The following is a 22,053-nucleotide window of genomic DNA, read 5'->3' as shown; positions in this document are numbered from 1 at the left end:
CGGCTCTGATGACCATGACGACGATGAGGAGAATCACACCTGCAATGTCTTTGGTGCATTTGTAGAAATGCGATTGCAATTAATTACTTCTTGGGCTGCATTTTGTTTGCTCACCAACAGTCATTTTGTGTAATTAATCTCAAAGATAGCCTGCCCGCCCGGGCCGTCCCGCCCGGACACGCATTTGCAAATCTTAAAATGAGACAAGAGTCTTTGTCCCGGTGTGCCGCAGCTCTTGCGACGTGGGACTCGGCTCGTCCGATAAGCAAACGACAAGCGCAGACACGCGTGCAAACACAACGTCCTCCTGACTCATGACTGCCAGTGTCGTCACCCCACGTGACCTCTGACCCCACCTACGTGGCTGTCACCAGCCAGGGGGGCGGTTGGTGAATGATGAGTCACGTGACTCAACACGCCCACGACATGCCACATCACATGTGAGCGAGCACACACCCAGGCTTGCACGAGTCGCTTGTTGCTGTTGGGGCAGAGACCTTGTATCTCCACAATAAGACCTGAGGCCAATTCTACAAATGCCTTCTAAATCACTAGTTCTCACACATTCTCGAGATTTAAGATGTAACAAGCAAGCTCGAAGTGTACATCTGCTATTTTTTAATAGCCAACGGTAAAACAACACGGATGCTTTCCCATTTAAAAAAAAAAAAAAAAAAAAAAAAAAAAAAAGGGTTAAAGTTTCGGACGCTTTTCCTCGTCAATGAATGTCCGCCTCCGTCACGCTACTCTACGGTGTCACATAAAAGTGGCAACAATAGCCGATCTACAAGCTCGCAGTCACGTTGTGAGTTGCGGTGTGAGCAGTCGATGTGCTGTTTTTGAGTTTTATATATTATTGAACCAATGCCGAATTTTAATAACGGCGTGTGACCAAATAATTACAACATTGAATCCACTGGAAGACGGGTTATTTTTTAAAATGTCCTTAAAACATACAAGGTTTCCACCCGACAGTGACGATAGTTTGGATATACGATGGTTATATCCTGAAACAAGGCTTTGGATAGGATTGGATAGGTCTTTTTTTCATTGTGTGCATTTGTGTGTTGACTGTTCTCGCTGGCATTCTGTGTGTGCTTCCTTACTTACGCACTAGAAATGCCAGCACTGCAATGTTCTACCACTGGGCCTCAGACTAACCCATTTTTACACACACACACACACACACACACACACACACACACACACACACACACACACACACACACACACACACACACACACACACACACACACACACACGCCTCTTGCATAACACAGCCACACAGTAATTTGCAGATGAATTTTTGCATGACCCTGACTAAAACAGGCGCTTGTTGTTGTGGTCATTGGTGCTTTGCTTAAAGTGACAAGATTCACACTCGTAGCTGTAATGTTTCGGTGCCCGACAGCAACCTTGTATCTCCATATTTCAGCTGTTTTGTTTTTTTCGTAATTAATGCCCTACTTTGTCATAAGAGTCTCATGCAAACGTAGTGAAATAAGCAAGATCTACAAGCTCACAGCACATCATGGGCGTTGTGAGCTTGTAGATCTGCTGTTCTCACTATAAAACAATATATTCTAATATTAAAAAAAAGGACCGGTTTTGGACATGCAAGGTTGGTTTCCACCAGACAGCAACGGCGGGTGGCATCCTTGTGTTTTTCTAAATAATCTACGGCCCGGCCCCTTCAATTCTTTCTCTTAATGTTTATGCTTATATGTTTGTCGGCATCACAAATGCAAAGGGCCGAGTTTGGTATAAATCAATGGCTGCCAACATAATATGTTGCTGATATATATTGTTAGATTCACCACTTTTCAGTCAACTTTTGCAGAAGCCTGTTTTTTATATATAAAAGAGTAATTGATCAATCATGAAACGTAACTGTATAATACCATCATACAGTACCACTTATCGATACTTGACAGTGACTAAATTGAACAAACAAATGTATGGTAATGTACAAGCAAAACATTACAGTTATCACATTGCTGTAGCATTGACTGTGACATTAAAAATCAGACCCGTCTGAAGTGAGTGGTACTGTACTGTACTGTACTGTACTGTACTGTACTGTACTGTACTGTACTGTACTGTACTGTACTGTACTGTACTGTACTGTACTGTACTGTACTGTACTGTACTGCACTGTACAAGCCCTCCTCCCTGGCCTGTGTGAGTCTGTCTGTGTGTTAGGCTGTGCAACAGTGACACTTGGTGCTGAACAAACGCTATAACGATATTTTCGTGCTCGGACACAGCCAGGCACACGGGGACAGACCCAGGGACACAGCCACACACAGCTGTCTATAGGAATGGTTGCACCAATCAAAAACCTAGTCTCACTTTTCTAGCCACTCACAGATCTCCACCTAATACCAATTCCATCTGTGTGTGTGGACTTTTCACAATTATTACCTAATCACCTAATCATCAATTATTTGAGGTAATTGCATAATAATGTTGAAAAATGTTCATATACATTTTCCAAAACATGGCATATGGCTACAACCTTACAACGCGTCACTTCGTGACATGTAAGTTTGTAGATCAGCTATTTCTACTATCAGCTAAACAGAAATTAGGTTTTTATTCATATTGTTACAATGTGCAATTTAAATGCCAAAAACACAATTAAATCGTTGGTCGCAATTATTTCTAGTAAAATGTCATAATCGTGACAGCCCTATCTATCTGTGTGTGGACTTCTGAATGCGAGGTTGTTGTCGCTAGAATGAGAGCAGCCGCTAACAAACCTACGCCCACTGCTTTGGAACCCAATGCTGTCACACTGACCCGATATGAAGGACTACCCTAATGGCTAATTGGATGGATATGTAACTGCGAGTTTGACCAGACGGCTCTGCTGCAATGACCATTCTGACCAGGCTTTTTAGAATGCTGATTCTGTTGAGTAGTTCTCTTCTCAACCTTGTCTGGATCAGGGCCCACTTGAAGAAACCACTCGAAATGGGTGGCTGACTGGGCTGAATGCATTTTCTTTTTTTTAAACTTAATTTTTATTTGCAGGTAGACATAAAACAAATAATAAAAAAAAACATAAAATGACAATTACAGTGCAAGGGTTCAGATACATCATTAATATACAACATATTCCAGTGCATTTATGAATGTCCATCATTATTAACATTGGTGTCGTTTTGTTGATCCTTATAGTCGGTCCATTTCTCCCATTTTTCAATTAATAATTCCTCTTGTAGTCTCAATATATGAGTTAGTTTCTCCATTACAAATATCTCCTCCACAATGCTCAGCCACTGCTCACAAGCTGGGGGTTCTGGTTTGTACCATCGCCTTGTAATTGCTTTTTTACTAGCTGCCAATAACACTTTGACCAGGTAAATATCTTCTCTTTGTGTATTATCCTGTGACAAATCACCCAGATACAGCACAACAGTAGTCTTAGGTATCTCATAGCTAAGTCTGAATGCATTTTCAGAGCATGTTTGTTTGTTTTATTTATTTTTTGAAGATATGTTTGGGGGCTTTTCTGCCTTATTTGATTGTGCAGTGGAGATTGACAGGAAACAGGGAAAGGGTTGTGCAGTGACATGCAGCAAAGCTCCGCCAGGCTTGGAAATCGAACCCGAGACTTGCTGTCAGGCTACTGTACATCAGAGGTCGGGAACTAATTCTGACCTCGGGCCAATTTTCTTCCCAGGACTTTATTTGGGGGCCTGGACTGCGGCAACGTCAATTTAGAGGAATATCTCAATTTAAATTAACATTTAACTAAAGACTGTTTTCACCTCCATGCCAGCTGCTCTCCCTGCATTGTCGGCATCCTTGTGCTCTCTCTTTGCTGTAATCTGAATAGTGATTGGCATGGGGCGGCTATTGTTGGTTGGCACAGTTGGGTCACCACCACCACACCCCCCGAGAGGCAGAGAATGGATCAGAATAATCGAGCTGCGCATATGTGGCATAATCAACTGTAGTGTAGGTAGACGAGCTGTTTTTCTTTCAACTCGGTGCGACACGATGAATACAAGTTACATGAATACAAGTTTGATAAGCATCTGATCCTTCAGTTGGAATATATTCTCTATTTGGACATAGCCATAATAGCGTATATGTGGGACAAGTGTGTGCGGACGGACACACACACACACACACACACACACACACACACACAGTTTACATTGTGATCAATAAAACCTAAGTGTTTTGGGGCCCGACTTGCAATAACCTTGCGGCCAGAAAGTGCCCCCGGCCCACAGATTGAGAATCTCTGTTAGTCTAACAGAAAAAGCATTCTAAAGCGGCCTGTTCTGTTCAGAATGGCCATTACAGAGCCATCCAGTCACAGAACGGGCATTACAAAACAGCTCTCACTCTAACAGCCTTTTATGATTCCTGATTATGATTATATGACTGACATATGGGCCCAATTGTTGAACATGTATTCATTAAATTACGTTGGCTTAAGTAATGTATTAAATATAACATTCATAGACATGAAGCGTTAGTAATATAATAATTTGTCGGCTATCGACACAGTACCCTCATCGTAAATGGCGTCACTGTCCAAAAGCGTTAACTGTTCAGGAGAAAAACAAAAAAGCAAAAAAAAAACGTTTTACTTTCCAAAGTTTGACAAAGGGTAGCTGATCTACAAGCTCTGAGCTCGCAACATTACGACAATAGTCTTCCTCAGGGATTAACAGAGCTAAATGCACACATCACTTATATATATATATAGGAGAATAGTCTTCCTCAGGGATTAACAGAGCTAAATGCACACATCACTTATATATATATATAGGAGAATAGTCTTCATCAGGGATTAACAGAGCTAAATGCAGGAGAATGGGACACAGCCATACAGGTGAACTCCACCTCTCTTCTTCCCCTTCTTTGTTTTCTTGGAAAAAATAACACGATGGGAACAATGCACAAAATCAAATTTCACCTACTTTTTTTTTCTCAGGTCTCCTCGCTTTATGTTAGTTCCTACCTGCCAATGTTGATAGGGGACAGGTAAAAATGTGGGACAGCCTAGAGTTGCGGTGTTATCGGTGCTACACTCTGGGTGTTATGAAGGTACTGCGCTGCTGTGTTGGTTCCAGTTGAAAATTGAAGGCATCATACAGTAACTCCTCTGTCATTTGGTTACTTGGCCAGTTTTCTAACCACTCTGTTCGACATGGTCACGTCGTTTCTCGTTGTCTTGCGGGTGTTGCACTGGTTTCAACGGCACGGGCGCCATCTGGATGTGTAATTAAATTACATGTTAAAAGGTCTAGACCTCCAATATAATACAACGCTGTTTTTTGGGATATTTTCATTGGAAGAAAATGTCTTTATATATTCGGCACAATACAGTATATAACAACGAAGTAGGACATTATTTAGTTTACGAAAAATGTTATGGTGGTATGGTAACGATACACAGTATGAAATATCTTTCATCATGGTTATAACCAGCCTTTAATATTTTGCTTCCTGTCTCCCTCAGACCATCAGAAGCTGGAGAGAGAAGCGCGGATCTGCCGTTTGCTGAAGCACTCCAACATCGGTGAGTGTGTGTGTGCTAAATAGGAAAAACAATAGTGTGAAAAATAGGAAAAGTCCTGGACGGTGAGGACATTCTGATATCTCCATGCTTTCCAAAGCCATTTTAGGGTAGCAGTATAGTATATTAGGTATGCAGAGGTGTAAGGTTAAGCCTCTTCACACAAGGTGTGTGTGTGTGTGTGTGTGTGTGTGTGTGTGTGTGTGTGTGTGTGTGTGTGTGTGTGTGTGTGTGTGTGTGTGTGTGTGTGTGTGTGTGTGTGTGTGTGTGTGTGTGTGTGTGTGTGTGTGTGTGTGTGTGTGTGTGTGTGTGTGTGTGTGTGTGTGTGTGTGTGTGTGTGTGTGTGTGTGTCCTCTCAGTCCATGTAGGGTAAGGTTCTTAAGCGAAGAGTGCACCAAGAATCGGTTATTAGTGGCTGAGAAACTGGCTGAGTTGTATTATCAGTATCAGAGAGAATCTGTCAAAGCCTGATAAGCTATTTGGAGCTGCCTGCCTGTGTGAGAAATTCACCCACTTTAACAAAACGGTTCTATATGGCCCCTAGAAAGGTCCTTCACTTGTTGGTTCTTTCTTTGTGAAGAACCATGTGCCGCGGTTTACATCTGGCACCTTGGTAGGAGTGTGAATTTTCAGCCCCCTTTTTAGTTCCCCCCCCCCCCCCCCCAAATGCAAAGTGTATCAATTCCACTATTCTCAACCAGTGGGCTATAGACGGACCATGGCATAATTAATTACGCATAATTAATTACCAATTAATTGGTACAAAGGAAAATGTTTAAAAATGTAATATATATTAAATTGTATCAAAAGTATGTTTAATATTTCATCAAAAGTATTTTTAATATTTCATAAGCCCATCAAAGTTAAGAATAGTTTTTTTCTTAACTAATGGGTGTAGTGGGGGAAAAAGCTTGAAATTAAATATTGACTGTTAAGGGCTTGGTTTTACTTGAAAAAGACTCAAAATAGCTCATCTACACAGGTCTCGCTGGTGTGTGACACCAGCCTTGAAACCTCTGGCTTCAACATCATTAATGTAAATACATAAAACTGTATTATTATGCCTTCCTAAAATATACAGTAGAACATACTGTATTGTATTGTATTACTCCCTCGGTTGAAACAAAGTAACAAATGGGATTGAACCTTGGCGTGTTAACTCATGGCGCCAGTGTATATAATTTATAAAGCACCTTGCAACAGCTGTTTATCTCTCACACTTTTATGGATTCCATCCATGATGTGTTATTTCTTAACCACTTAAAGGGGCATTCTACTCATTTTCAACATTTTACTATGTCATTAATGTAACTTAGAGCTGTTGTGTGGAAATAATAAAAAAAGTTCCCCCATTCTGTGTTTCCTAGAACTAGAGGTCTGAAAAAAATCATTAACATGGTGAAACACATCTTGATGATGTCATCAAGATGTGTTTCACCATGTTAATGATTTTTTTCATAATTACAGTTCTAGGAAACACAGAATGGGGGGACTTTTTTATTATTTCCTCACAACAGCTTTCTAAGGTACATTAATGACATAGTAAAATGTTGAAAATGGGTGGTTTTCCCCTTTAAGCCCCATTTTATGCTTTGTTGTACAACGGTACAACGTTTTGCTGCTGTAAGCTTGCAGATTGGCAAATGTTTGTTCTTTTTGGACTTCACCTGTATAATGTACATGCCCAAAATACTAAGTTGTCGGTGGAAAGTGGTTAAAGTACGTACGTAATAACTATTTTGGGAAAATAAAGTTGTCAATATTGATTATGATCACTATTTATATTATGTTTAAATAGTAGAGATGTCCCGATACTGTATCGGTATCGGGAAAAGTATCGGATCGGCCCTTATTTGTCATATCGGGTCATATCGGTATCGGCGAATATACCAGTCTAACCACAGATCCCACACAGGGGTAAGGGGTTGACACTATGGCAGGTAAATAAAATGTGGGTGCATGTGGAGTTTGCTTTGGAGTTGCCCAAACTGCAAGTGCACATTTGAGTGAGGAGTCTGCTATAAACACAACACGAGATATAGCTATAAACACAACATGATATCACTACACTGGTATCGGTATCGGTATCGGCTAACACAGAAATTGAGGTATCGGGATTGGATCGGAAGCGAAAAAAGTGTATCGGGACATCCCTATTAAAAAGTCTCTCTCAGGCTGGTCTCTCTCAAGCAACAGCAGGTGCATAATTTGTTTACAGTACGACAAAATACGAGGTTGATGCAGAGTCCAGTGGTTCAGCCCTGGTCTGCTGCTGGTTGTCTACGCCAGTTCTCAACCTTTTTAGGCCGTGACTCTGTAACGGCGAGCCGTTTTATTATTGTTATTTTTGGTGTTATTTTCTGATTATGGTTCGTTAAATATATATATATATATGTACTTATTCTTATTTCCATATATATATTTACGTTAGCCATTAGTTCGCTCCTTACAGTTGTGGAGCTAAGCTTGTATATCAAGACTGTCGGCAGCGTTGTTTACGCTGTGCCATTGCGGCCAGTATTGCTGCTATGTTACTGTCTCTGTTTTCTCAAGTAAAGAGTGTCCCTTCTCACTCGCCATCTCTCGCGAGAACCGGTGGAAACCGTGTGAGGTCTTGATCCCTCCTCATTGGCCAGACCGGTCATGTGACGGCTCGTTGGCCATGAGCCACAAGGAATCATATTTGAACTGGGGACCCCCCACCCAACAAGCACTTGTCCTGACTCACTTCCACAGTATTTTTGAAAATAGCAGATCTACAAGCTCACAATGCCTCGTGTTTCAAGCCTCAAGGTGCTGTGAGCTTGTAGATTTTCCAGAATTTCCAGTTTCACAATGTTTGCATCTTTCTTATATTATTTGACAATTTGGCCAAAGTTTGACCAGTTTTTTTTTAGCATAGTTTACTGATTACTTTTGACTAGGCCTGTGCCCGTCGGCCACCAGCCTAACGATGCAAGTTGAGAAGGGGAACCTAGTATGCAATGCCTGTTGTCATAGCACCCGTTTTAACTGTCTGTCCCTTTTGTCTCCATATATGGAGATCTATCTCCATATGTATCTGTCTGTCTTGTCTGCCTGTGTCTGAAGAGTGCAAACCGACTATGAAAAGTGGACTGGTTAAGACAAGTAATCAAATGGTATAGGTGTGGGGTTGCAATGGCAATCAATTGACTGAGGCAAATTCTTTTTTACAGCCCTGCCGATCTGTAACAAGCTCACTACATGGGTTACAAATCAGCCGTGCTGCTGGTTACAAATCACCCGTGGCTTCCTGTGAGGTTAGGGTTTGGGATAGTGTTAGTAATGGTCAGACTAACGGGATGTCGGACCAATGCCACGCTACCCACCCGCCCTGCCCGACTCAAAAAAAATTCACATGACAGAGATCGATAACTACCGCTCTACAACACCACTCCTCAGGGATGCCTGGCAATGCAGGCTTAGGTAGCTACAGTAACTGCATTCACCTGGCCGACTGTTATCCCAGGACTAACCAGTCCCTGAAAGCCTAGTCGGCATCCCTGAGGAGTGGTGTTGTAGAGCGGTAGTTATCGATCTTTGTCATGTCAAGGACACATGAATTTTTTTTGAGTCGGGCAGGGCGGGTGGAGATCTGTGTTGAGATTGTTTCGAAAATATTCCACTGTATTCCAAATATTCCAGCTGTAATGCAAGATTGTTTTTTAAATGCACAAATGTACCCTGTATATACAATGGTTAAAGTGGTCGCAACGGGTCCCTAATTAACGATCAAATCAAATGGGTTCAGATCTGAGCCAAGTCTCCTGCAGAGCAATAGCTGAAGCCTGTGGTAAAAAATATACACATTTTGCTGGTGACCCCTGGAACCACCGCAAGGACACCTGGGGGGGGTCCATCAGACCTCACTTTGAGAACCACTGCGTAGAGCAGGAATGGAGGGTGGGTGGGTGCAGGGGAGGGGAGGGGGGCAGGGGGTGCTACTGCTAAACCAGCGACACCTTTTTTAACTGGCCTCCTCCTTAGTTTCCTCTCTTCTTCGCTGTCCTAGTTTCTCTGTCATCCCCCCAGGCACACAGCACACCCCTCGCCTCCTCTCTCTCTCTCTCTCTCTCTCTCTCTCTCTCTCTCTCTCTCTCTCTCTCTCTCTCTCTCTCTCTCTCTCTCTCTCTCTCTCTCTCTCCGTCTCGCTCCCTCCCCCCTCTTGACATATACCAACACGGGCCTGGTTGAAACTTTGGACAAAAAGAGGGCACGGAAAGAGACAGATGGGATGGAGAGAGAGAGAGAGAGAGGAGAGAGCGGCAGTGGGAGACAGATGGATAGAGAGAGAGAGAGGGTTGGAGGATGGGAGGAGGAGTGAGCGTTCTCTCTCTCTCGTTTCGTGCTGCAGGGCCATCCTGCGTCGTCGTCTTATTGTTATACAACTGATACTTTTATTTTACATAACCCCGGCATGGCCGTCCTGTCCTGTCCTGCGCTGCTGTCCAGACTGGGCTGTGTAACCTGCAACCTGCTTCATCATCATCATCATCATGCCAGCCACCGCCAGTTATATTGTCATGCCTTTTAACCCATTAGGACCCGAGGTCAATTCTACAAAATCCTTCTAAATCACTAGTTCTCACACTTCCCAAGATAAAAAAAAAAGAAGAAAAAAAATTAGCAGATGTACAAGCTTGCAGCACGAAGTGACGCGCTGTGAGCTTGTATATCGGCAAAAAGCTTGTATACCGCAAAAATCTAAAATGACACGGAACACTGTCTGTCACTGACACCACTTTAAACATTCATCCATTAAACCTGGTGTCCCCTATTTTGGGGCATGTCATTATATTACAGGTCCATCTCATTGAATTAGAATATTGTGTAAAAGTTCATTTTCTTCTGTCATATAATTATGTGAAACTTTCATATATTCTCAATTAAAGTATTTAAAACCTTTTATTGTTTTAATCTTGATGATCATGACGTACAGCTCAAGGAAACCAAAAAATCCTTTACGAGACCACAACATTTTTATTTTTTTAACGACAAATGTCGACCATCTGAAAAGCATATTAATGTACAGTATGCAGTTAATACTTGGTCTGGGCTACTTTTGAACAAATTATTTCATCAATGTGGTGGCGTGGCATGGAGGTGATCAGACTGTTGAGGTGTTATGGAAGCCCAGGTTTTCGTGGCCTTGGTAACCACTCCCCTTGAAATCGCATTTCCATTCAGGTGAGTGGAGTCTGGACTCTGGTTACCGGACTACAGCGTTACTCAGACAACCCCTTCAGCCAATCAATCACAAAAAAAGCTGACATCTCCAGTCTCCAATCAGTGAACGACACTAGGCCGGAACACGGACCCTGATTGCAGCTTTCAACAAGCATCATGCCATGTCGGGGACACATCACAAACCCAAGAACGGCTACAAACCCCAAACCTGACCTAAGTTTTCTGAATACTTCAAATATTTATATAGCAGAATCATTTTTTTTGTCATTTTTGAGTACTGTACATACTGTACAGAACCCCCAAGAGGGGTTCCCGTCCAGAAGGGTTAGAACACCAAAAGGGGTTCCTGCCCAGAATGGGTTGTAGAAAGCCTTTATGTTTAATTATTGTCTCCACCAGGCCGAAGGCATGGGGAGAGAGTATGTTTTGCACTCCGTCCGTGTGTGTGTCCGTCCGTCCGTGTGTGTGTGTGTGTGTCCGTCCTTCCTTCCGTCCGTCTGTGTACAGCTAATCTCCGGCACCGTTAACCCGGTCGATGCCAAACTTTGCACACACACTCCCTGGATGCCAACGATGAACCTCTGCCCCGCATTTTCCAGAACGGCCTGTTATAGCGCCACCATGAGGCAGCTTTTCACATTTTTACCTAAAACTGCACCGATCTGCGTGAAACGTTGTATGCACACTCCCTAGAGGCCAAGGACAAACCTCTGACCTGCATTTTCCGCATCTGCCTTTTATAGCGCCACCAGGAGGCCGACTTTTGTAAAACACATTTTTTGATATTACTCCTCCAGATTCTGTCCAAAAATCTCACAAATCGTTACACACTATCTCTATGGTCATGTGCTCAAGTCGGATCTGTCCGATATTTCATATTCCATCCTAATTGGCTAGAATTGGCTTTCACAGTTTGCAAGATTGGCCCGTTTTGAACAAAAGCCTCAAATCATGAACGCAGCATGCAATTTACGTGAAATCTTTCACACATTTTCTTACTAGGCTGAGGAATATATCCCACCCTTTTCACATTGGCCTGTTATAGCGCCACCAACAGGTTGATTTTTGAAAAACACATTTTTGGAACAAAATGCCTCAAGTCATCCAATTGCCATCAAAGGCAAACATGTTTATATTACTCCTAAACATTTTGCCAAACATCTCACACAGTCCTATCCTCCTGGTGGAGACCTGTGCCCAGAAGGGCACTTTTTCTAGTTCTATATTCTTTCCTGTTGTTCAGAAACGCCCAATTTGAATGATGACATCACGCCTCTGTGTATTACATGCCTCTCTGTAGCTCATTGTGTATATCAGGGCTTCTCAACGTTTTTGGCCGGGGACCCCCGGAAATGCTTTGGCAATGTCTCGGGACCCCCCTCCCGACCCCCAATATAAATTGACTGCTACAATAAAGAGACAATACACCATAAATAAATACTGAAACCAGCATATCGGCCATAAAAATGCCATCGGTATGGTCTCAAAATAATACAGATTATTTAATCGGTTTTCAACAGAAAAAAATAAATTAAATTTAAAATAAATCTACATTTCATTTGTGTACTCCTCTCATTCAGTAGTCATTCAGTTGTGAAAACAGACACTTGGAAAAGTATTATGCCATTTATTGATTGATTGAATATTTTATTTACAGGCTTCACAATTTACAATTTAGGCATTTAGCAGACGCTCTTAATCCAGAGCGATTTACATTAAGCAAGAACAAAAAGCATGGCAATACATCACATACATAAAAAGTAGTTATCATGAAACATGCGTAAGCTACTAAGAATGTAACAGTGGAATATCTATATAATGAAACTATACATATAAACTATACATATACTATCTATTATACATTTGAAAAGGTGTCCCCAAAGCCCGAACCACGAAAAGAAAGTCACCAGCTACTACGTCACTGACACGCTGCAACACGCTGCAACACACACTGCAACAACACACTAACACGTCACACACTTACCCTCCGCGTCGTTCGTTCCCTATCTCCTAATGTCGCGCCGCTCGGCCACACTCCACACCACCCGCGTAAAAATTGTCATCGCACTGCCACTAAAGCCGGCTCCCGTCCACACTCGCAAACAATATCAATATAAAATATAGCTGCAAGCAGCGATAAAGCGGGACCAAGATAGAAGAAGAACAATGCGCAATAAGAACAACATGCACAAATGAGACTGACGAGCTGAGTTGTCGGTACCGGGATTTGAACTCACAACCTTGTGGACCGAAGGCGGGAGCTCTACTGACTGACCTACACAGAGACAATATTGACAGTGACTAGATTGTAAACAGTAAAACCATTCAGTGATTTGGTAACAAGAAGGTGTGTCCTCATTTTAGGCATGTCTTTATCCATTACTACAGTGTGTTTTCACGCACAGTTAAAGTGTGTGTGTGTGTGTGTGTGTGTGTGTGTGTGTGTGTGTGTGTGTGTGTGTGTGTGTGTGTGTGTGTGTGTGTGTGTGTGTGTGTGTGTGTGTGTGTGTGTGTGTGTGTGTGTGTGTGTGTGTGTGTGTGTGTGTGTGTGTGTGTGTGTGTGTGTGTGTGTGTGTGTGTGTGTGTGTGTGCCTGCCTGCCTGCCTGCCTGCCTGCCTGCCTGCCTGCCTGCCTGCCTGCCTGCGTGCGTGGCTGCATGCGTGTGTGTGTGTTAGGCAGACAATCGTTCATAACCATGGATTTGGATTGAAGATCATCTCTTTAGTTGTTGTGGTGTTTAACATAAGGTGGCTATTATCACACCAGTCTTTAAAGTTATTGATCTCACTGATATAGCCCACAGGGCGTTCAACAATATGTCAAATGTAATCTACTTCAATATTTCTATAGTTGAGTCATCACACATCTTGCAGGACACAATGCATACACTGAGTTGTCTTTACCCGGATTTGAACACACAACCTTGTGGTCCAACGGCAAGAGCTCGACTGACTGAGCTACACGGAGACAATCAGTTACTCCATTGTTAACAGGAAAATCATTCAGTGTTAGTTCAGCATAAGTACTCAGACTTTTAGAAATTAGCAGATCTACATGCTCATAACATGTCCCGGTACGGTACGGTACAGTACGGTACAGTATGGTACAGTATGGTACAGTACAGTACAGTACAGTACAGTATGGTGCAGTACAGTACAGTACGGTGCAGTACAGTACAGTACAGTACAGTACAGTACAGTACAGTACAGTACAGCACAGTATGGTACAGTACAGTACCATATGGTACAATACGGTACAGCACAGTATGGTACAGTACAGTACGGTATTACACATTGCACTTATTACACTATTACACTACTATTACACTATTACACTATTACACTAAATACACTTATTACACTATTAAAAAATTTGACTCAATACACTATTTCAATATTACACAATTACAATATTACACTATGAGACTTATTACACTATTTCAGTTACTAGTATCTCTATTATTGTGATGCCATGTCCTAGTGCCTGATGGGTCAAATGTAATCTAGTTCAATATTTATATAGTTGAGTCATCACAAATCTTGCAGCACACAATGGATACACTGAGTTGTCTTTACCGGGATTTGAACACACAACCTTGTGGTCCAACGGCGAGAGCTCTACCAACTGAGCTATGCAGACACAGTCAGTTGACTCATTCTAAACAGTAACATCATTCAGTATAAACTTTAGTGTGTGTGTGTGTGTGTGCGTGCGCGCGCAATTTTCATTGGCTCATAAAAACTTCATTTTTTCACTTAGAAAAAATGTGCTACGATTATTTGTCCGTATATGTCCAAAGTTCACGTGTAGAAGTTTTCGTGCATTTTGAGCAAAGATTCTGGGAGACGTTACATTTTAACTGTTTTTCATATAATTCAAAATGGCGGGTGATCTAAAGGTCAGAGGTCAAAAGTCAGAACACGAAAGTTGTTCGGCATGAGGAGACACATATGTGTATCAAAGTGTCATTGCCAACGGTCAAACGGTTCATGAGATATGCACGTTCAAAGTTTGCAAGTTTGCAAGTTTTGCATCAATTGAGTGTTATAGCGCCACCATTTGGCCAATCATGATGGGATTCGCATAGTAAAGTGACATAAGCATGTGTGTGTATTAGAGGCAGAAGAATAATTTTCACAAAACAGCAATTTTCATTGGCTCATAAAAACTTCATTTTTTCACTTAACAAAAATGTGCTACGATTATTTGTCCGTATAGGTCCAAAGTTCACGTGTAGAAGTTTTCGTGCATTTTGAGCAAAGATTCTGGGAGGAGTTACATTTGAACTGTTTTTCAAATAATTCAAAATGGCGGGTGATCTAAAGGTCAGAGGTCAAAAGTCAGAACTCGGAAGATGTTCGGCATGAGGAGACACATATGTGTATCAAAGTGTCATTGCCAACGGTCAAACGGTTCATGAGATATGCACGTTCAAAGTTTGCAAGTTTTGCAAGTTTTGCATCAATTGAGTGCTATAGCGCCACCATTTGGCCAATCATGATGGGCTTCACATAGTCACCGTTTGGCATGGTCCTCTATCATGTTGACAAGTTTTGCGCAAACCGACTGCACGGTTCAGTCAGAACAGCTATTTTTGGCAGAAGGAGAATAAAATAAAGTACTGATCATATAATTCAAAATGGCGGGTGATCTAAAGGTCAGAGGTCAAAAGTCAGAACACGAAAGTTGTTCAGCATGAGGATACGCATATGGGTATCAAAGTGTCATTGCCAACGGTCAAACGGTTCATGAGCTATGCACGTTCAAAGTTAGCATTTTCAATTGAGCGCTATAGCGCCACCATTTGGCCAATCGTCTTGGGCGTCGCATATTCACCGTTTGGCATGGCCCTCTACCAGATTACCGCGTTTCGCGAAAACCGACTGCACCATTCAGTCAGAACAGCTATTTTTGGCGGAAGAAGAAGAAGAAGGAGAAGAAGAAGAAGAAGAAGAAAAATAAACACAAAAACAAAGAGTGACCAAAGTCACTGCGTGACTTCTTGGTCCCTAATAATAAACACAAACACGCCACAAGCACCGACACCCCCGCCTAATTTGTTGCCACGTCTATGAAAACAAGCCCAGACAAAATGCCATTCAACACGCTACTTACAACTCGCTTACAATTCGCGGACCTGGCAACACTGCATCCTGTTTTCCCATTGGCTACGGTTGCTACAACACGCATTTGCACTGCATCTTGGGAGCAACACAGCTTAATGTAGGGGTCACCGATTGCTGTGCTACATCCCCCTCATGTTCTCACCACCCCGTTCGGCTACACCACACACACTAACCTACACAATTCTCCACATGCAACACAGGGCCCTTATTGGCTAGCCCCCTCACATGGCGATCCCCACACCCGAGGCGCATATATGGATACGAACAGCAACACCACACGCACACGCGCGCGCTGCAACAACAAAAAGCTACGTACAGTGTGTGTGTGTGTGTGTGTGTGTGTGTGTGTGTGTGTGTGTGTGTGTGTGTGTGTGTGTGTGTGTGTGTGTGTGTGTGTGTGTGTGTGTGTGTGTGTGTGTGTGTGTGTGTGTGTGTGTGTGTGTGTGTGTGTGTGTGTGTGTGTGTGTGTGTGTGTGTGTGTGTGTGTGTGTGTGTGTGTGTGTGTGTGTGCGCGCGCGGGGGGGGGGGGGGATTTGGATCGCCGCGCGATGCAGCGCAAATTGCACTACACTACACAGGGCTCGACAGTGCGACTACGTACTCGCATTTGCGACTTCACATATCACCGTGCAAGTTGTACAATTCACTTTGTAGCACCGGTGCGACTACACAATCCGATCTTTAAAGCTAAACGTTGCGCAGTTTACATCCAAAAGAATGTGTCACTCTCTCGGTTCTGCACCGCTGCTGGAGAAGTATAGCACTGTCGGAGGCAGCGCAACTAATCCCCCCCCCCCCCCCCCCCCCCCCAGCGAGGGAGGACAGAGAAGAGAGCGAGAGAGAGAGAGTGGCAGTGGCAGCCAGCAGCGATGTAACATGAGCCTGTGCATTTCACGCTTTTCACCCTATATAACTTCAACGCATAGGCAATCAAGACCATTAATTAATGACTGCTGTGTAGGGGTGACGATTGCGTGATGCAAAAATCTACACCTGGCGTGGAACAAACGGGACGAACCAAGGCGCATATATGGATCACAACAACACCAACAACACTACACGCACACGCGCGCACGCGCTGCAACACAAAACAGCTGCATACAACGCGTGTCACTGTGGACTTCTGTACCTGTGGACTTCTGTATCGCAACGCGGGCCAACGCAACTCTGGGATGAGCGGGCCGAAGGCCCGCGAAATTCTAGTACTATACATATGTAAGTGCTATGACTACATACAATGCAATTCTAGTGCTGTCTATGTAACGTATGCTATAAGTCTGTATCAAAATCTAAGTCTACAAAAAGTGCTATCTAAGTGCTACGGGCCATGATGGAGTCTGAAAAGGTGGGTTTTCAGACTACGGCGGAAGATTGGGAGTGAGGCTGCAGTTCTGATTGTAATGGGAAGTGCATTCCATAGTTTTGGAGCCAGAAGGGAGAAGAGTTTGGGACGTGTGGAGCGTTCCAGCTTCCCTGCGTTGGCTGATCTGAGTGCGCGGGAGGGTTTGTAGGGTTCGATCATATTTGCAAGATATGGGGGAGCCATACCTTTTGGTTGCTTTGAATGCCAGCATCAGAGTTTTGTATTCTGTGCGGGCAGCGACCGGGAGCCAGTGGAGGGAGCGGAGAAGGGGTGAGACATGTGAGAATTTTGGCTGGTTGAAGACCAAGCGAGCTGCGTCATTTTGGTTCAGTTGGAGACGCTTAAGTGCACATGCCGGATGGCCAGTAAGGAGGGAGTTACAATAGTCAAGTTTTGACAAGACTGTTGTCTGGATTAGGAGCTGGGCTGACTCCTGGGTGAGGAACGGTCTAATTCGTCGTATTGGCTTTGGGCCAAGCCCCTATAGGGTCTAGGCTTGTTTCCATTGTGGTCCTCTGTATAATATCGGAATCGGTCAGAATCGGTATCGGCAGATATGACCCTACAAATAATCGGAGATCGCATATCGGTCATAATTTCATAATCATGCACCTCTAGTATATTGCGTATAGCGCTTTTCTTTTTGGGCTTGACCCCGTTTTATAGCTTCTTGCAGCTATTATTATTACTACTATTAATTGTGTTCGATAGATAGATGCTCGAACATGGATGGTGGATTCGAACCCCCAGACTCGTGTCTGGTGGGCAGCTACATTACCACTGCGCCGCCCGAGTGCCCATCTTCAACATATAATCTGTGTGTGTATATATATATTCACTGTAGGGTGAATTTTCCCAGCAGCCCATAACACTGAAGTCTTATTTTCTTTTTGCATTTTCTCTTTTCTGAAACATCGTCCAAGTCGTGTTGAAAGGTTTACCCTATAATGTTAGTGGGGTAAATTATTATCAATGTGAAAAGTACAACATGTGCATGCTAGCTTTTTGGCCACTGCCCTTGGTGGGCTGTGAAGTTGTCCTTGTTTTTTTATTGTGGTGTTTATAGCAAAATGGTGAACTTGACTTTAGAAAATATGAATAAGGTTAATGTAATTGTGGTCATGGACCGAAATGGGTGTGCCGCCTGTGCCCGTCAAATGCATCACAGGATTTGTAGGAAGACAGAATGACCGAAACAGACAGAATTTGGTAATACTGGCTATGCATCCCATGCCTATAATGCGCTATAAACACACTTGCAATGCATTATAACAACTTATAACAAGTTATTAGCACTCATAAGTCATAAGAACTCATAATGAAATCATGACATGACTTATAAAGTCAAGGATTATAATTCTATAATGACTTTAATAAGTCATTATAGAATGCTTTAATTATGTGCTATGATTATTGTTAATAGAGCTTGATGCATATTTCTGAGTGCTTATAATTAAGTGTTAAGCAGATTTTACTGCTATATTAACCCATTTTGGGCAGGAACCCCTTTTGGTGTTGGCATTATGTTATGCTTTAGCTATTGAAAAATAGCAGATCTACAAGCTCACGAGCTTGTAGGTCTGCTATTTTTGAAAAATCGAAGAACGACTGACATAGAAACATAGCTTTTTCAGAAAACTGTCAGGATGTAGAAGACATTTTTTGAATCTGATGTCAGGTCAAAATGGGTTAACTATGCCAAAAACACATCTCAGATGCGGGATGCATCTAGCAAGTGTTACTGGAAAATATATTTTAAATTCCCTAAGGGGAAGCACTGCAGAGCAGAACGCCCGCAACACTCCAGATTAATAAACAAGTCTCAAGGAGACAATGTCATGAAACGATGAATGTCCTTTTCACGTAGTTTTGTTTACCTCTCCATGGCCATACAATGGATGTGTTTCAACCCAACGGGTCTTCCTCAGCGCTGACGAAGGACATTTGTGCTTGCTGTTTTCTCAATTAAGACTTGAGGCAGATTCAGAAAATGTTTTTCTAAATCCTAACAGTTTTCTGAAAAGCTTAAGTTGCTGTAGTGTATACTAATATAACTAGATATTAGTCTGGAACTTCGATGTGGAAGATTTATTTCCAAGGGGAAACTGATACAAACGGATTCCAAAAAAGTCTCACTTTGCATAGTGGGCTCTGATTGGTCACCCACAACCCTGGGCTGAGCTAAATGTAATTCAAACTGAGGAGTGCCAAACCAATCTCCCCAGGGATTTCTTTTTTCCTGTGGCACATTTGTCTGGTTTCCAGGCTACAGTGGTTCTCACTCAGTTTTCATGTCGAGGGGTCGAGGACCCTCAAAATGATATGAATTTGGCCCCCGACCGCCATCTCAAAATATCATGTTCCAGGGACCGCCAGAAGCAAAGATTTGAGTTAAAAAGGTTTGTTTAAAAATATATATATTCAAAGATTTGTGCAAATTTTCAAGATAAACTTGATCAAATAAAATAAAATAAAATAAATAGCAGATCTACAAGCTTGTAGGGCGGCCTGCAGAGCGATGGGGTAGGATTTATTTATAGGAATGTCCCCACGTCAGTTTGTGGTGTTAATTCTGTCCATCGATGCAGCTTTCTGTCCCCCTCTGAACATGGTGCTGGATGATCCTGCAATACCCAGAATTCAATGCGAAGGCATTGTTTCGATCAGTTCCTAAGCCCATTATTACACCTAGTGGCAGACAGGAGAATGACTGTAGGTTCTTTAACTTCTTTTATTTAAAAAATAAAAAAAGATTATGTCCAAGCGACTATGAACTGTGGCGCTTTCGATTTCCTGCCTCGTCGGCCACACGGAGATCTTTGACGGACTTAACACCTTGTATTGATCATCACTCCTGCCGATAAACGCGGAGAGATAAGGTTGAAAAGCTGTGGAGAATTTCCTTTTGTTTGCTTTAACTGTTCCCGCATTCATTCCCATCTTTCTCTCCCTCTCTGCCTCCCCCCATCCCCATCCCCTTCACCTCTCCTCCCCCTCATTCTGTTTCTTTCTCTCCTTGCAGTGAGACTCCATGACAGCATTTCAGAGGAAGGCTTTCATTACCTTGTCTTTGACCTGTGAGTATCTTCTTCGTGCGTGCACACACACACACACACACACTCGCGGGCGCACACGCTGTGACATTTGAGATTGTATCCATGCGCGTGACTATGGTCTGTTTGTATGTGTATGCTAACAGCCTTGCCTCTCTCTTTCTCTCTCCCTGTGTGTCTCTCTCTCTGCCCCCACTCTCTCTCTCTGTCTCTGTCTCTCCCTCTCAGGGTGACAGGGGGAGAGTTGTTTGAAGACATTGTAGCCCGGGAGTATTACAGTGAGGCCGATGCCAGGTATGTGCTACTGTCTCCCATGGTGAACTACTCCACACACAAGAACTCACTCTAAAACACGGCCCTCTTTTTGAGAGTGTACAAACGGGTCCATTCGCTTCCATTTACACGCTGTCAAAAGAGTTGAATTAACACTGAGGATTTTACTGTGTAGCCTATTAAACATGGAGAAATAATGACCGGGCTGATGCCAGGTATGTGCTGCTGTCTCCAACGGAACTCCACACAAGAACTCTGGTTCGTTCGGTTCCATTTGCCTGCTGTCAAGAGAGTTGAATTAACACTGAGGATTTCACTGTGTATTACACACAGACGAAATAATAAGAACAGGATTCACAGGCACGGACAAACTCACAATCTCTCCGTCTCTCACACACACATGCGCGTGCACACACACACACCCCTCTGGTGATTATTGGTCTGCTTGTATTCCTGTCAGCGACTGCATTCCTGGTGTCAACGAGTGCATCAGTATGCTACCCTCTCTCTCTCTTCTCCTCCCATCTCTCCAGTCCAACACTATAGTCTCCTTTGTCTCCTACTCCCTACGCGATCGTCCTCTCCACTGTTGATTGCGTCGACTAAAACTATGATGAAAATTGTTCGTCGACTACCTTTTTTTCACTGACAAACTACATAAAAACTAAATTAAAAACTAAGCTAAAATGTCAGGGAGGTACGAAAAGTCATTTTATGTTGTGTTGCACATAAAATGTGCAACACAACATAAAACATAAAATAGCACATAAAATAGCAGCTCTACAAGCTCACAACGCATCACGCTGCGACGCGTTGTGAGCTTGTAGACCGGCTGTTTTCAACATGCAACAAAGTGTAAAATACATTTTAGTCGACAAAATCAACTCTAGATTCAGTCAAAATTATTTTTAACACTGAAACATTCCATAAAATATGAACAAATAAAAAAAAATCAATTAAATTGTATTCAAAGGATTAGACTAAAACGAAAAAACACACAAATTTGGTGTCAAGCTCGGCACTGATTTATGCTTTCCTCTGCCCATGTGTTCCCATGTCTTCCTACTGTTGCTGTGTGGTGCCGGCTTATGGGTCTGCTGTCTAATTGGATTAAGGGGTCTTTTGTCTTGTTCTGCACAAGGGGGAGGGCTTTAGATGCACATTTACTAATGCACACACATAACAGTTAACGCACACGCATACATAACCAACACCCTGAGGGTGTTTGTTATGTCGCCAAGCTTGACCTTTCACCCTGGCTGGAGCCTGTCCGGAGTGACGCAACTATTTTCAAGTAGCTGAATTATAAAATGGGACTTCAGTAACATCATTCCCAAACCTTTTCTCATCTCACGAGGAGAAAAGAAAATTAAATGGCTACTAGCGGCAAAGAGTGTAGCTATCTTTTTTGTCCAATCACCTGCGGAATGTAAACGGATGTGCACGACACGTTCCTGTACTTCCGCTTGGACACTTTTCAGGCGCAG

General features: G+C 42.9%; 1 protein-coding gene across 11 annotated transcripts in view; it reads left to right on the top strand.

Moving 5' to 3' along the window:
• Positions 1-22,053, top strand: part of LOC306915667 (calcium/calmodulin-dependent protein kinase type II subunit gamma) — an 86,838-nt gene that overhangs the window by 12,432 nt on the left and 52,353 nt on the right. For all 11 annotated transcript variants that reach the window (XM_079493160.1, XM_079493157.1, XM_079493158.1 and 8 more), the window contains exons 3-5: positions 5,487-5,546; positions 20,263-20,317; positions 20,522-20,587. In XM_079493160.1, coding sequence (XP_079349286.1) covers positions 5,487-5,546; positions 20,263-20,317; positions 20,522-20,587 — 181 coding nt within the window. The remainder of the gene's footprint in view (positions 1-5,486; positions 5,547-20,262; positions 20,318-20,521; positions 20,588-22,053) is intronic.

Source organism: Electrona antarctica, assembly GCF_951216825.1.
Source record: "Electrona antarctica genome assembly, chromosome: 22".
NCBI classification, from domain to species: Eukaryota; Metazoa; Chordata; class Actinopteri; order Myctophiformes; family Myctophidae; genus Electrona; species Electrona antarctica.
This window is presented reverse-complemented; position numbering and strand designations above follow the sequence as displayed.